At 38.9% G+C, this 16,193-nt stretch overlaps 1 protein-coding gene across 1 annotated transcript; it reads left to right on the top strand.

Annotated features, from left to right (window-relative positions):
* The first annotated feature begins 1,180 nt into the window (after positions 1 to 1,180).
* LOC149164615 (histone deacetylase HDT1-like) lies at positions 1,181 to 1,741 on the top strand. Its single transcript, XM_089429549.1, has one exon. The coding sequence runs from the start codon at positions 1,181 to 1,183 to the stop codon at positions 1,739 to 1,741; it is 561 nt and encodes a 186-aa protein (XP_089285675.1).
* The last annotated feature ends 14,452 nt before the right edge of the window (positions 1,742 to 16,193 follow it).

Genomic DNA, 16,193 nt, shown 5'->3' on the forward strand with positions numbered 1-16,193 from the left:
ATAAACCTAGTGTACACTTTCCTTTTTTCTTCTTTCTATTATTTTATCAAGTATTGTTATTACGTGTAGGAAGTTAAAACAATAAAAAAAAAATATGTTTTATATTGTTATATGTTTCTACATATTTTCAATATTCTAATAGTACTCACTTAATGTAAGACAAGCAATTATTTTTTCTCTTAACAGGGAATTTGAATTAGTCTTTGGTCACTTTGTCTATTTGAGTGTTTTCTCATTCTCTCTTTTCTCTTCGTATTGCAATTATTGGTGTAGTTATTTTATCACAACTAGATCTTTTGTTTGTGCTTAAATTCCTACATGATATCAAATATTTTATGACATCATGATTCAAAAATATAACACTTATATCTTTGCTTATAAAATCATAACATCCTCATAAAAATTCCACGAGGATAAAATGAGGATATAGACTTTTGTCCTTCTAGAATATTTGAATAATGCAAAGCAATTCTTATTTTCTCACTTCCTCCATCAAAGCTTGATTAGCCTCAATATTAACACAACCAAGCAAAGAATTTGATAATATTATTACCACTAATATGGCTAAACATGGGTGAGAAGTAGTTTACTCTTATCCTTGAATTTTTGTGCCCATGTTTCAAAATTCTTTTCAATTTTCCATATATAACTAATATTCTTCATGCAGTTGGTATCTCTATGGAAAAATGTGCATTTTCATCTCCTTCTTTGAGCCATAGATATATGCTTTCAATCTTTCATTCTTTCACTTTTTCAAAGAAGAATTTACTCTTTTGTCTTCAAGAAGTTTTACCTTTTCCTTTTCTTCCTCTATTAAGAAACCAAACATTCACTATTGTAATAGATTCCAAGTCTTCCTCTACTTCTCGAACAATTTTAACATCATTTTGCTTTTAACCTTTTTCCATTACATAGCAACCTTCTTTGGTTTTTTGGGATTTTAATGAAAATATATAGGAGAATATTCTCTTATATATCCTTTATAAGTCCTATACATATTTGATATTGTGTATAAAATAATTTTTCTTTATCCATTTTGGGTTCATATTAAAGGGGCTTGCAAGGTTCTATTAAGTGGGTGATACTTTAAATAATATTATAATATGGTTGTTGGACACGGATTGTCATTGATGTCAATATGGCAATATTCAAGGAGTAGACAAAGCCACCAGAGGATCAGATGGGTGAGATTCAAAATGCAAAGGAAAGTGAGAGAGCTCTCCTCAATGTTCATGTTGATAACAAGAAAGTTGTGTTTGGTGCGCTTACATATGGGAAATGTGACCAGTTTTCATTGGATATTATGTTTGCTAAACCTTTCAAGCTTTCACATAGTTGCACCACAGGAAGCGTCTTCTTCATTGGTTATACCACAGTTGTAGAAGAAATAGATGGTGGAATGGGAGGATATGATGACTCAGACTCTGATTCTGATGATGATCGACAAGCTCAAGCTCTGATGCATCGTGTTAAGGAAAATGGCCAAAGAGAAGTGAGGCCTGCCAAACCTGAGTTAATGAAAGATGGTGCGAAACAAGTGAAGCCTGAACCTGTGATAATTGATAAAGTAGATGCAAAGGCTAAGCCGGGGGAAAGAAAATCACTTCCTGGCAAGAAACTGGTGGAAAAAGAAGAATCCACTGATGATGAATGTGAGCCATCGGATCAAAAAGCAGCGGATCCAACAGTAGTCGCACGCGAAAGATGTGCTGATGATAATGCGCGTGAGACATATAGGTAGGCGGTAAGTGGTATTCCCCACACCTCCCACCGAGGTTCGGTGGTATACGTATAAGGGCCAGCGATCCAGTCACAATACGACTCGTGGCAGATGAAAACCGTTGCCCCCGCAGGTTAGCGCGTATGCATTTTGTGCAATCGGGGCTTGCGACTGCCGTCCAATCGGGCGACGGACGGTCAGATGGTGAGGAATATGCACGATGTTTAACATGCAGGAAAAAAGGACTGTGACTGTTGGATCGCGACGATTAATGGCTGTGATTGCAAATGAACAGTTTATGATCCCTTTGGAACACAGTTGTGGCGTCGGGATCACATTTAATTTATTTATTTGGCTAGGCAGAAGGCATGATCGTCCCTATTGGTCATTTATTTTGTAACGATCCAGTGATTTTTTTTGCCTGTGAAGTGGGTGGGTGAAACATTTCGAAGGCTTGATTTGAAGCAATGAATAAGTAGAAGAGCAAAGTTGATTTGCGAGCCGCTAGTAAAATAAAAAAAGACTTGAGGAATTCAGGCAGAAGAAATAGAATAAAGGAAGCCATATTAAGTCTTCAGATAAACCTAAAAATTATGTAGAGGTAACATCGATGGAAACTACCTTGGATCTGGATCATAAGCAAGATTCTGAATTGGAGGCTAGTGTTCCTTACAAATTACCTGAAGATGATGATAATTCCAATACGGGAGTGGATACAAGTAGGATGGAACAGTCAGTCACAGCGATCAAGGAGGGAAGCTGAAAAATCAAGAGAGTCAGAGGAAATGACAGTGACTGAGGAGGAAGCCTAAGAGACGGTGTAAGCAGAAACGAATGGACAAAGGCACGAGAATGTATAAAATAGAAGAAACAGAGAACTGTTGGTGCAGTTATGGTGGTGAAGAACCCGAGGGTGAGATAGTAGAAGCAGTAGAGGCAAAAGAGGCAGAAAAAGCAGTGGAGGCTGTAGAGGCAGCAGAAGCAGCAAAGGAAGGAGAGTAGGAGTGAGACAACCTCAACTGAATAGAGTGCAACAACATACCTGTTTATACCAAGGTTGGGTTGGAGCCCAAGAGGTTGGAGCCTCAGAACTGAACAGGACTGAAGTCATTGGGGTAGGTGCTCCTAAGTGCAGAACCACTGCAAAACAGAGTTGGTGCTCTGGAGGTTGGAGCCTCACTGAGGTCCAAGTTGGAGCTTGGCAACTATTCATAATCAGATTTATACTTATATTGTATTTATTTCTTTGCACTGTCTTGAGTTTTAGTAAAAGCATTAAATTTAGCTGTTGATTTCTCTGTTCTGTGTATACATATACATATCTATATAGGTTGTTGGAAATCACTAGAACAATTAAAAAATAAATTGTAAGAAATACTGATTCACCCCCCCATTTTAGTATTTCCAACAATTGGTATCAGAGCAAGCTTCTTCATACTAGCCTAACAGCTTGAAGAAGGATCCGCAGCCATGATGAGAAACCACGAAGCATTAGGAAGACCTCCTTTGTTCGATGGCACTAACTTTGGTTTTTGAAAGAAAAGAATGACTTACTACTTAATGTCCCTTGGACCTGAAGTTTGGAATTTTGTTCAAAATGAATACAAAACTACTTCCACTCTTCCAACAGAACAAGACGAGAGGAAAGCCTACATCGCAAATGCAAGTGCCATGAACTCCATCACTAGTGGAATCACTGATTCAAAGTTTACAAAAATCATGCACTATACCTCGGCCAAAGAAATGTGGGAGAAGCTAGTTGGCTTGTACGATGGAGACTCAAAAGTCAAAAAGGCAAATCTTAAAACTCACAGAAGACAATTTGAAAGTTTGAGGATGGAAGATGAAGATGATATTGCAGCATACCTCCTTCGAGTAGCTGAAGTGGTAAATTCCCTGAAAGAATTGGACGAAAAATTTGAAGAAAGTACCATTGTTTAAAAGGTATTAAGGTCTCTTCTAGACAGATTTGACTCCAAAATAAGTGCTATAGAAGAAGCAAAGGATCAAGATACCCTCAAAATGGATGAACTCCATGGAATTCTCACTGCCTATGAAATGAGGAAAGGTGGCCCAAGCTCCAAAGATGCAGCATTGAAGGCCTCAAGGTCAAAGAAGGGGAAAGAAAGGAATGACTGTAGTGATGAGTCAGATGTGGAATCTGAATTGGCTCAATTTTTACGAAAGCTGAAGAAAGGATCTAAAAGCTTAAAGGCAAGTATCCCCTTATCTATTTTAAATGTGGTAAAATAGGTCATTATGCAGCAAAATGTCCTCATAAACATGACAGTGATGATGAAGGAAATTCTAAAAGAATGGCACATAAAAAGAAAGGGTTCAATAAGAAAAACTTCTTCTCCAAGCAAGATGAGTCTGACGAGGATGAGTTTATGGTCATCAAAAGGAAATCATATGAGGAAAGCGATCATGATGAAAGCCAAGAAGCATTATTCATGGCACTCATAGATGATGATGACTCAGGACTGGAAGGAAATGTAGATGAACTGTTAATAAGTTCCATTGAAGAAAATGAGAAACTATGGAACAAAATCATTTCTCTCAAAGTGGAAAACGAGGAAATAAGAAGGAGAGAAGATCTCTTGGAAGAAAAGCTTAAAGAAAAGGAAGAGACTAGTGAAGAATGTGAGACCAAAATAGTGTCTCTGAGAAAGGAGTTGGAGCAAATTAAAAAGGGCTATAAAAGCTCTCAAATACTTGAGACTATTCTGAAAAATCAAAAACCTCAACATGACAAGTCTGGAATAGGTTTCAAAGGATAATCCTCAAGCACTAAGAATAATGCGAAAATCTATGCCGATGCACTTTACTGCAATCCAAAAGATGAAAAGTGCACCCTAGATCCCAAGAATGAAGAGAGAATTACTCCAAAGAAGAATGTGGAATCGAATCATGGACACTACAGCAAATACAAACCTGTACTCCCCCAAAGACCTATCGCAAATCCGAAGAATGAGGGAGGAGTAATTCCCAGGATGGAAATCGACTCAAATCGTGGTTGTTTCAACAAGTACAAAACCATCTTTCTTGGACACTGCTTTCACTGTAAAAATTTCAGTCATCAAGACAGACATTGTGTGGCTTGCAGAAGTGAAAAGGAAAATCTGAAGGACCAAATAATTAACCCATATGCCCCCAAAAGGCAGGGACAAATCAAAACGTTCAATTCATTTGATCCCTTGACCAAATTTGATCTGATTTGCTCTTTTTGCTACAATAATGGACACTATGAACAAGACTGCCCACTCAAAGGAAGAAAGATGAGTAGCAAGAACTCCTGCATGGACAAATGCGTCCTGGCTCTATATGCTCAAAATAATGAAAACCAGTGGTTTGTAGATAGTGGGTGCTCCAGACACATGACAAGAGACAGAAGGAAGTTTGTCTCACTGAGTAAAGAAGAAGGGAATGTGTCCTTTGGAAGCGGATTAGGCAGAATTGCAGGAAAAGGAACAGTTACTTTGATCGATGGAAAAGGAAAAGCTCAAGATGCTCTGCTAGTTGACGAGCTCAAACAAAACCTCCTGAGTGTCATCCAAATCTGTGATCAAGGACATAAGGTTGTTTTCAGCTCCAAAGAATATGAAATAAGGAACTCTGCCTCAGGGAAACTTGTGGGAAAAGGGGTGAGAACATCAGACAACATTTACATTCTGAACAAGATTCAAGAAAATAAATGATACTTAAGTCAGAAAGATGAGAGTTGGCTGTGGCACAAGCGACTTGGACATACAAGCTTTGAAAATCTGACCAATATCAGCAAGATCAAAGTTGTATGGGACATCCCAAGGCTGTCACCGAATCAAGCAGTGTGTGGTCCATGTCAACATGGAAAGCAGACTAGAACTAGCCACAAGACAAAGGAGCTCTATACATCGAAGCCCTTGGAGATCATCCATGCTGATGTGTGTGGGCCAACTAGAAATCAAGCACTCCAAGGAGAAAGGTACTTTATGTTATTTGTTGATGATTATACTAGAATGATGTGGATATATTTCATAAAGTATAAATATGAAACCTTTGAATGTTTTAAGAATCTAAAAGCCCTTGTAGAAAATGGAAAAGATTCAAAAATTAAGTGCCTCAGAACAGACAGAGGAGGAGAATTCACATCAAACGAGTTTAATTAGTTCTGTAATATTCATGGAATTAAAAGGGAATTCTCAGCTGCTAGAACACCTCAACAAAATGGGGTACTTTAAAGAAGAAACCGAACAGTCCAAGAAATGGCAATAACTATGCTATTAGCAGCAGAAGTACAACCTAAATTTTGGAGAGAAGCAGTAGGAACATCTATCTACACACTGAATCGAACTCAATTAAGACCAAATTGTGATAAAACTCCTTATGAGCTATGGAAAGGAAGACCTGCTTCGGTGAAGTACTTCAAGATCTTTGGAAGCAAGTGCTTCATAAAAATAAATGATGGTTCACCGGGAAAGTTTGACTCTCGGGTGGATGAAGGGATATTTCTTGGATACTCTACACGGAGCAAGGCTTACAAGTGCTACAATGCTACGACACACAGCAAGAGAATGACACACTGCTAATGGTTGCGGCTAACGACACAAGCACACACTAAGGCACTTGCAATACATTCAATTCCATTACATCCAGAAACCACCATCCCGAGAATATGAGTGGCTGCTTCCTCTTTAATGCTACAGGGCTTCTGGCTCTTCTCTCTCTCTTGCTGGTATAGTTGGATGGTAAAAGCCACCTGAATTTGAATTATTTGGTGTGGGGGTTTTTGATTTACCATCTCTTGCCCCGCCGTTCGAACTCTCTATCATCTCAATATGCCACTTTGAAGAAAATAGTGGAAATCATTGATGTAAAGGTTGATGAAGATCTTCCAGAGAGGGAAATTGAAAAACATGAAGATGACTCTCTCATTGAAGAAGAAGAACCTAAAGAAGAAGAAATAGATGAGGAAGAAGAAGAAGAAGAAGAGGAAAGAGAACCACCTAATACCCATTCAAAGATGAAGTATGTCCAAAGACATCATCCAAAAGAGCAGATCATTGGCGATAGAGATGAAGGTGTGCAAACCCGAAGAAGGATAACAATCACACCCAAGAGAAAAGTCATTGCCCTCCTATCTATGATAGAACCAGAAACATTTGCAGAAGAAAGTAAGGATCCTCATTCGGTAAAAGCCATGGAAGAAGAAATGACCCAAATTGAGAAGAACAAGACATGGGAGCTGGTACCTCGTCCAAAGGACAAAAACTTAATAGGAACAAAATGGGTGTTTAAAAATAAAATGAATGAGGAGGGACGGGTTATCAGAAACAAGGAAAGACTCGTATGCAAAGGCTATTCACAAATTGAAGGAATTGACTTTGAAGAGACATTTGCACCAGTGGCCCATATGGAAGCTATCAGGATGTTATTGGCATTTGCTTTCTCAAAAGGATTCAAAATCTATCAAATGGATGTGAAATCAGCATTTCTAAATGGGGAACTCAAGGAGGAAGTCTACATGGAGCAGCGAGAAGGTTTTGATCTAACAGCACGAAAGGACTTAGTTTGTAAGTTGAAAAAGGCTTTATATGGGTTGAAACAAGCTCTTAGAGCTTGGTATGCAAGACTGGATCACTATCTACAACAACAAGGCTTCAAAAAGGGAGTGGTTGGAAGCAATCTATACATAAAGACAGATCAAGGTAAGTTACTAGTTGCTCTTGTTTATGTCGATGATCTGATTTTTGCTTGTAATAATGATGAAATGAGCCATGAATTTTCTCAAAACATGTCAAAAGAGTCTGAGATGTCAATGATAGGAGAGCTGTCCCACTTCCTTGGACTTCAAATATCTCAAACTAGAGTAGGATTGTGTATATCTCAAACCAAATATCTAAAAGACATGCTCAAAAAATATGGAATGGGGGATTGTGCACCCATGAGCACACCTATGACCACAAATTGCAAACTGAGCAACGATGATGACTCCCCTCTAGTAGATGCAACTCATTACAGGTCAATGATTGGAGCCCTTCTATACTTAACAGCTACATGACCAGACATAATGCAAGTAGTAGGAATGGTGGGAAGATTTCAATCTGCTCCCAAACAATCCCATTTATTAGCTGTAAAAAGAATTCTCAGATATCTGAAGGGAACTTCTGATTTCGGTCTTTGGTATCCAAAGCACTCAACATTGGCTGTAACTGCATACACCAATGCTGATTGGGCTGGAAGTATAGATGATCGGAAAAGCACTAGTGGAAATGCATTCTTCCTAGGAGACTGTTTGTTATCCTGGCTCAGCAAAAAATAGTCATCCATATCATTATCCATAGCCGAAGCTGAGTATATTGCTGTAGCAGATTGTTGTTCTCAGATACTATGGATGAAGGAAGCTCTAAAAGATCTCGACATCTTTATAGATCAACCAATTTTCGTCTATTGTGACAACACAAGTGCTATCAATCTCAGCAAAAATCCTGTGATGCACTCAAGAAACAAACACATACCAATCAAGTATCATTTCCTCTATGAGCAAGTAGTTGAACAAAACATCGTCTTGGAATATACCAGTACAAAGGAGCAGATAGCTGATATTTTCACAAAACCTCTTCCTCAAGAAGCATTCGAACATCTGCGTCAAAAGATGGGGGTTATTTATTTATCATCACTCAAGTTCATTCATAAAGATGCAACAAGACAGGGGGAGTAGTTTGACAGGGGGAGTACATATGCATTCCTTTACCATTGATGTCAAAGGGGGAGAGAGCAGAAAAATATTGCCATCAATAACAAAGGGGGAGATTGTTGGACACGGATTGTCATTGATGTCAATATCGTAATATTCAAGGAGTAGACAGAGCCACCAGAGGAGCAAATGGGTGAGATTCAAAATGTAAAGGAAAGTGAGAGAGCTCTCCTCAATGTTCATGTTGATAACAAGAAAGTTGTGCTTGGTGCGCTTACATATGGGAAATGCGACCAGTTTTCATTGGATATTATGTTTGCTAAACCTTTCAAGATTTCACATAGTTACACCACAGGAAGCATCTTCTTCATTAGTTATACCACAATTGTAGAAGAAAAAGATGGTGGAATGGGAGGATATGATGACTCAGACTCTGATTCTGATGATGATCGACAAGCTCAGGCTCTGGTGCATCGTGTTAAGGAAAATGGCCAAAGAGAAGCAAGGCTTGCCAAACCTGAGTTAATGAAAGATGGTGCGAAACAAGTGAAGCCTGAACCTGTGATAATTGATAAAGTAGCTGCAAAGGCTAAGCCGGGAGAAAGAAAATCACTTCCTGGCAAGAAACTGGTGGAAAAAGAAGAATCCACTGATGATGAATGTGAGCCATCGGATCAAAGAGTAGCAGATCCAACGGTAGTCGCACGCGAAAGATGCGCGGATGATAATGCGCGGGAGACATACAGGTAGGCAGTGAGCGGTATTCCCCGCACCGCCCACTAGGGTTCGGTGGTATACGTACAAGGGCCAGTGATCAAGTCACAATACGACGCATGGCGGATGAAAACCACCGCCCCCGCAGGTTAATGCATATGCATGTTGCGCGATCGAGGCTCGCAACTGCCGTCCGATCGGGCGATGGTCAGTCAGATGGCAAGGAATATGCATGATGTTTAACGTGTGGGAAAAAAGGACTGTGACCATTGGATCACGATGATCAATGGCTGTGATTGCAAATGCACAGTTTATGATCCCTTTGGAACACAGTTGCGACGTCAGGATCACATTTAATTTATTTATTTGGCTAAGCAGAAGGCATGATCGTCCCTATTGGTCATTTCTTTTGTAAGGATCCAGTGCCTTGTTTTGCTTGTGAAGTGGGTGGGTGAAACACTTCGAAGGCTTGATTCGAAGCAATGAATAAGCAGAAGAGCAAAGTTGATTTGCGAGCCGCTGGTAAAATAAAAAAAAAAGACTTGAGGAATTCAGGTAGAAGAAACAGAATAAAGGAAGCCATACTAAGTCTTCAGATAAACCTAAAAATTATGCAGAGGTAACATCGATGGAAACTACCTTGGATCCAGATCATAAACAGGATTCTGAATTGGAGGCTAGCGTTCCTTCCAAATTACCTGAAGATGATGATAATTCCAATACGGGAGTGGATACAAGCAGGATGGAACAGTCAGTCACAGTGATTAAGGAGGGAAGCTGAAAAATCAAGCGAGTCAGAGGAGATGACAGCGACTGAGGAGGAAGCCTAAGAGACGGTGTAAGCGGAAATGAATGGAAAAAGGCATGGGAATGTATAAAATAGTAGAAACATAGAACTGTTGGTGCGGTTATGGTGGTGAAGAACCCGAGGGTGAGATAGTAGAAGCAGTAGAGGAAAAAGACGCAAAAAAAGCAGCGGAGGCTGTAGAGGCAGCAGAAGCAGCAGAGGAAGGAGAGAAGGAGTGAGATAACCTTAGCTGAATAGAGTGCAGCAGCATACCTATTTATACCAAGGTTGGGTTGGAGCCCAAGAGGTTGGAGCCTTAGAACTGAACAAGACTGAAGTTATTGGGGTAGGTGCTCCTAAGTGCAGAACCACTGCAAAATAGAGTTGGTGCTCTAGAGGTTGGAGCCTCACTGAAGTCCAAGTTGGAGCTTGGCAACTATTCAAAATCAGATTTATACTTATATTGTATTTATTTCTTTGCACTGTCTTGAGTTTTAATAAAATCATTAAATTCAGCTGTTGATTTTTGTGTTCTGTGTATAAATATACATATCTATATAGGTTGTTGGCAATCACTAGAAAAATTAAAAATAAATTGTAAGAAATACTGATTCACCCCACCACCCCCCCCCTCAATATTTCCAACAATGGTTAGGATTGTTCCTTCCCCTATCCCCCCACTCTTAGGAAATCCATTATTTTATTCATGTAACTTCATCAAGAAAGGATTCTGAAATAAAAAACTAATCAATCCTCTTCACAATACTAGTCTCCCATAATACATTTCCTACAATTTGGGGATAATTTAGTAGGCTTAACAGCTAGTAAACCTAGTTCTTCCTGTTTTTAAAATAAAATTAATTAGAAAGATACTCCATTTGAGAAACTAGTCCCCATAAATATTATCCTCCTAAGAAGAAATTTAAGTCCCCTCCCAACATCACTAAACCAGATTGTAGTCAATCCATACAAAAGAACCTATCCCAGTAATACATATTGTCTATATATGGCCCATATTCATTCTATAGCATAATTCATTTCCAAGATCTAGATAGAATAAACTAGTCCATGTCAAACACATACATGGAAGCAACAAAATATGAAAGATAAGCATGAGAGTACTTCTATTATTAACAAATGATATACATTTATAAACATGGGAGCGACCATTGGATTCCATATTCAAGAAATTTTGGACTCCCTTGTTATAGGGAAAAGTGTCTATGCAGAACTGCTAATCCCACTAAGGTGTGGTAGCTACCTTAGAAACAAACAAAGTAAAACTACTGTCGTTTTCCTTTATGAAAGATAGATGAGAGAAGAATAAAGGAGACCAATCTCTGTCTTGCGCTTGGTTCCTTGCTCGATTCCTCTCGCTTCTGATAGTCTTTTGCTACTTGCTTCCTTGTACGCCCAGCTTCACAGAGTACCTGTAGAATCAAAGCAGCATAACACTATACAAGAACATAGATCTATTATCATAAACAATCTAGGATCAGATGTAAATTGACCATACAAATGCATGAAACATAAATGACACAAGAGTATGGAGGAAAACTTGAATAGCTTTATTGATAATCAAGAAAGAGCCAAGATAGTTACAACCAATTGTTCTAACCCAGCATCATCCTCTCAGCAAGTAAGCCCTTCTTCACCTCATGCAAAGCTTAGATCACCCAACACTATGATGTTGCCTCAAGAAACCAACAACAATTCCTTACAAGATGCAAAATTCCAGCCTCTGGATCTCTGGGATGAGGGATCCATATATAGATGTTTGTAAGGGAGATGAGTCAGCTTGTGATTTGATTAGTGTCTTCCCTCTGGTAGTTCTTGCTTCCACTTGGATATTGATGATCTCTTACTCATCCTTGGTTAAATTTAGAATGGAAAGTGTCACAGGAGAAGTTTCTGGAAGATTCCATGCTTCTCCACCTCGCGGATTGACACTGCCATTTGTCTCTTCTCGCCTATAGCACCCCATAGAAGGGCTTTTTGAAATGCAACGCACCCATTGAGTGTACTTAGGTGAGATGCAACGCACTTTGCCTATGGAGTAGGTGAAATGATCCTGTTTTGACCCGTTCTGAGTGGTTTTTCATGGAGAACTTCTGGGAGAAGCTGTAATCAGTTGACCTTGTTCCTTTAGGGGTTGGAACAACACTTTTAGGGACTTAGGATCCCTTGGTTTATGGAAATTTTATGCTTGGGGTTGCAGTGCCCAAAAATGTCTATAACATCCCTTTGGCTGTTTAGCTTCCACACCAACCCTTATAGGATTAGGTGGCCAACATTCCCCCCCTTTATCCGAAGGGTTAAGTATGAGTCCATGAAAAGTGTTGTAATACAAAATGTGCAAAAACACATGGCAACACTAGGCTGAATGTGCTTTTTGACATGTTGGTATAAGGGGGGTGGTTTAAGGATGACCACCAACACTGGAGCACTTAGTGAAGTTCTTAGAACTCTTTCAAATCTGGCATGAAGATGAGGTCTTCTACTAGAGGAAGTGCTTCTGATGTTTTAAAGAGGGAAACATTCAACCATGAAAGGGAGGTATCACCCTGCATAAAAGGGAGAACCTCAAACTAAAAAGGGAGTTCTCAAACTATGATGGTTTAAGGGTTACCACCAAATCTTGAATGCTTAATGCAATTCCTGGAACTCTCCCAAAACTGGAAAGAAATTGAAGTCTTCTGCTAGATGAAGTGTCCTCAATTCTTTGAAAAGGCATCACCAACTAGATGTGTGCTCAGGGTCATCTTTGTCTCTGGCTACAACTCTAAATCTGGTATGGAAGGTTGTGGCTCAAGCTCGCTTGATGTGGCTTTGAAGCTTGTAGATGACCATCTCTTCACCTCCTATTAGATACAAGGTGAGATGATGGAGAAAACTCAACTGCAACACTGTTTAATATTCGAGAACAAATCCTGTTGTATGAGCGAAATATCTTCTTGGTTGTTGAAGCCCATTTCCAAGAAGTGATCCATCCAATATGAATATTTCTTCTTGCGGGAGCTTTTTTCTAAAACATTTGTTTGAAGAATCACTAGTTTTATGACAATGCTTACATGGATGAAGATAAAAACAGTGATGTTTAAGATGGCCAACTTGGTCACAGAGTTGGAATTTCACAATCTGTTGCTATTGCTGTGGAAGAGGGGTAGAATCTGGAACAACTAAGTCATGAAGGAATCCAACACTCTGAAACTAGATGGGCTTTGAGTAATCTAGATTATGAAAGGAAACCTCCTTATCATATCCAAGTTCGGTTTTGCACTTGTTATGGACAAGCTCTTCCCAAGGTCTGATGATTGGCTTGGGAAGTGTAGGTTGGACTTCTAAATCTTCATTCACATCTGCTCTTCAATCAACCTCAACTTTACTCTCTTGATTAGTTTATGCATATTGATGGGAGTCAATTTCTGACTCAAAAAGAGAATTGTTCTTAATAGAAACAAGTTTAGAATCATGACTATATTTCTGTAACTCCTCTTCCTGTAGCTGTAATTCAAGCTGCAAAAAATCAAAATTTTCATGTGAATTTTGCAGACAAGTGTGGATTTCTAAGAGAAAGTCTTTGATGATTCAAATGGTGTCATTAGCAATAAATTGTATCAAAGTCTTCAAAAACTTTGAGTCCTTTTTTAGACAAGTCAAATTTAATATTAAAGTGTGTCAATTTCTATTGAAAATACACCAACAATAAGAGAATTAATAATTTTATGTTATCTGTATGAATCGTAACTCTCTTCCCTGTACTAACATAAGGCAAGTATAGATAAGGTAGCCCAACGAATCTACCAAAATGGTCAGTAAACCCCAAACGAATGTTCTGAGAATAACTCTAGATCCAAATCCCTAGGAGAGAAGACCAAAGGGGTTTTCTCCGCGTTAAACCACTCAGTGAGAATTGAGCGTGTGACCATATCTACTCATTGTTTGTAAGTTTTACAAGTGGGGCTGACAGGGCACCTCAAAAGGGAAACTTGTCTGGCCAAATTCTTTAGGTCCAGCTCATCGGTTTCATTGGCGGATTCAATTTCAAAGTTTACCTTGGCGTACCGTTCATACAACGAAGAAGGGAATGCATAATAAGCATGTTTAACTTGATTTATAAGTGATGTACAACCAACGGATAGAACCACCACGGTCGATGCTATCAGCACCCCACGCTTAGAAAACGTTGAACTACATGATGCAGGAAAGGGAATTCGATTTAGATCTGGAAATTTGTTAGTTCGATAAATTTCCTTCCCTGCATGTGCATTAGTTGATATTGGTGGCTCTCCAGCCAACTCTTTGTCCTGCTCACATTGTTTTTCCTTTTTCTCTTGTAGCAATTCGTTTGATTTTCCGCAACTACAATAGGTTTTTGTTTATCATCACCCTATCGAATCACCTCTTGATGTCTTGCACTCTGATCATCTTGTGTAGGTGCAATGCTCTCCTTCCTCAAATATTGTTGCCCTGTGGGACTCTATCTGTCGACCTTCAACTATAGCAATTGATATGCTTTTCCTCTGCGAGGAAGAAACTTTTAATGAGGCAATTGTCGGTTCGACAGTGTCAAAGCAGTTGTCGCTATTACCTCACTTCGAGTAGTGGGAGAGGAGTGGATGCAGAGGAGTATGTATGGCCAAAGTTTCTCCTACTCCTGCTGTCAATGTTAAGACAAAGGCACTCAAGGACAAGAAGCCCCGAGCTGCCGAGGGCTCGAAACAGGCTCCTTCACACCTTATGAATTTACTGATGATCATTGAAGCAATTTCAACTTTGAAGGAGTGGACAGGTTCCAACCAGTTCAATATTGCTAAATGTATTGGTGCAAATATAAAGTTGTTCTCCCTGGAAATTATGAGAAATTACTATTGGTTCAGCTACGCAAGTATCTAAAAGCGACAAGCTTACCAAGGTTAAGGGTTCGTACAAGCTCTCAGATGAGTTGAAGGAAGCCTCTAAAGCTGTGACCAAGCCTAAGAAAACAAATTTGTTGGACAACAGACAAATCTTCAACTGCCTAATGAAGTAGAAAATTGTTATGTCTATAACTGACAGGTTCAATAGCGAAATTAATGGCAAGCAAGTTCTCCAGAGTTGACAGGCTCTAAAAATACCCCAGCCCCTATTTTCAGATTGCTGGAATGTGCGTTACACTCAGAATCACAGAAACAACAGTTATATGAATGTAGAGAGGAAGTTTCCGAGTTGTGAACAATTTTTGACCCATTGAGAGAGAACGATTAGTTATAAATGTCATAACTGACAGCTAAGAATAATAGAGTGAACCGGTAGAGGCATAGGCGAAGTACAAATGGTGATCATTTAGGCTAGTGTGTAGATGTCAGGATCATCAAGGCCGAGGTATACATTTCAAAAGAGGTAGTGTTTGAATGTTGATCTATATGTTACAAAGGAGAATGATTGCATAACAATAAACAAAACATAATGCCAGAGAAGTTACAAAGGCAAAGATCTAAGACTTGCGACTTTGCGTATGAGGGAAAAAAGCTAGTTTTTTTTTTTTTTTTGTATATTAGGACAATGGGCAGATTTATAGGACTAGAATCTATATAAAGGCCACAAAGAAACAATCTCACATAAACAAGTGGCTCATACTTGAGTAGGGCAAGAGATCACCTACTCTGATACCATGTCAAACACATACATGGTAGCAACAGAATATGAAAGATAAGCATGAGAGTACATATATTATTAAAAAATGATATTACATTTAGAATACATGGGAGTGACCATTGGATTCCATATTCCAAGGTCTCTTGGACTCCCTTTGGTTGTTTAGCTTCCACACCAACCCTTAGAGGATTAGGTATCCAACAGTCCATAGAACGATTATAAGTTCCAAATAATGAGTAAGGGTGTTGGGTGCAGTATAGGGTATATTAATGGACCAACATTTAATTATTAATTTGAGGTTGATGGACTTTGAGATGCAACACTGGTAATTCTAGAGAAAGACTCTAGTGAACTACAAAAAAAACCCTAATTTGTCTAGAAATTGATCCCACCTTGAGTTCCTTCTCCCTTATCTAACCTTGCACTCAAAAAAATTCATTAGAGATGAACCCTAATTATTGAAAACATTAATCCTATAGATACCAACAATTAAAATAAAACTCTAGCTATTTGGCAATTGAAAAAGAAAACCCTAATTAAAGAGAAAACCCTAAATGTTGGCTATTGAAAAGTAAACCCTAACTAGTGATAATCAATGAGAAAACCCTAAAAATTGACAATCAAAGAACAAACCCTAGCTACTAATTAGCTAGAAACTT

This window comes from Pinus tabuliformis, chromosome 5_1 (assembly GCF_031772625.1).
Source record: "Pinus tabuliformis cultivar Carrire ecotype Pingquan chromosome 5_1, CPIR1, whole genome shotgun sequence".
Taxonomy (NCBI): domain Eukaryota; kingdom Viridiplantae; phylum Streptophyta; class Pinopsida; order Pinales; family Pinaceae; genus Pinus; species Pinus tabuliformis.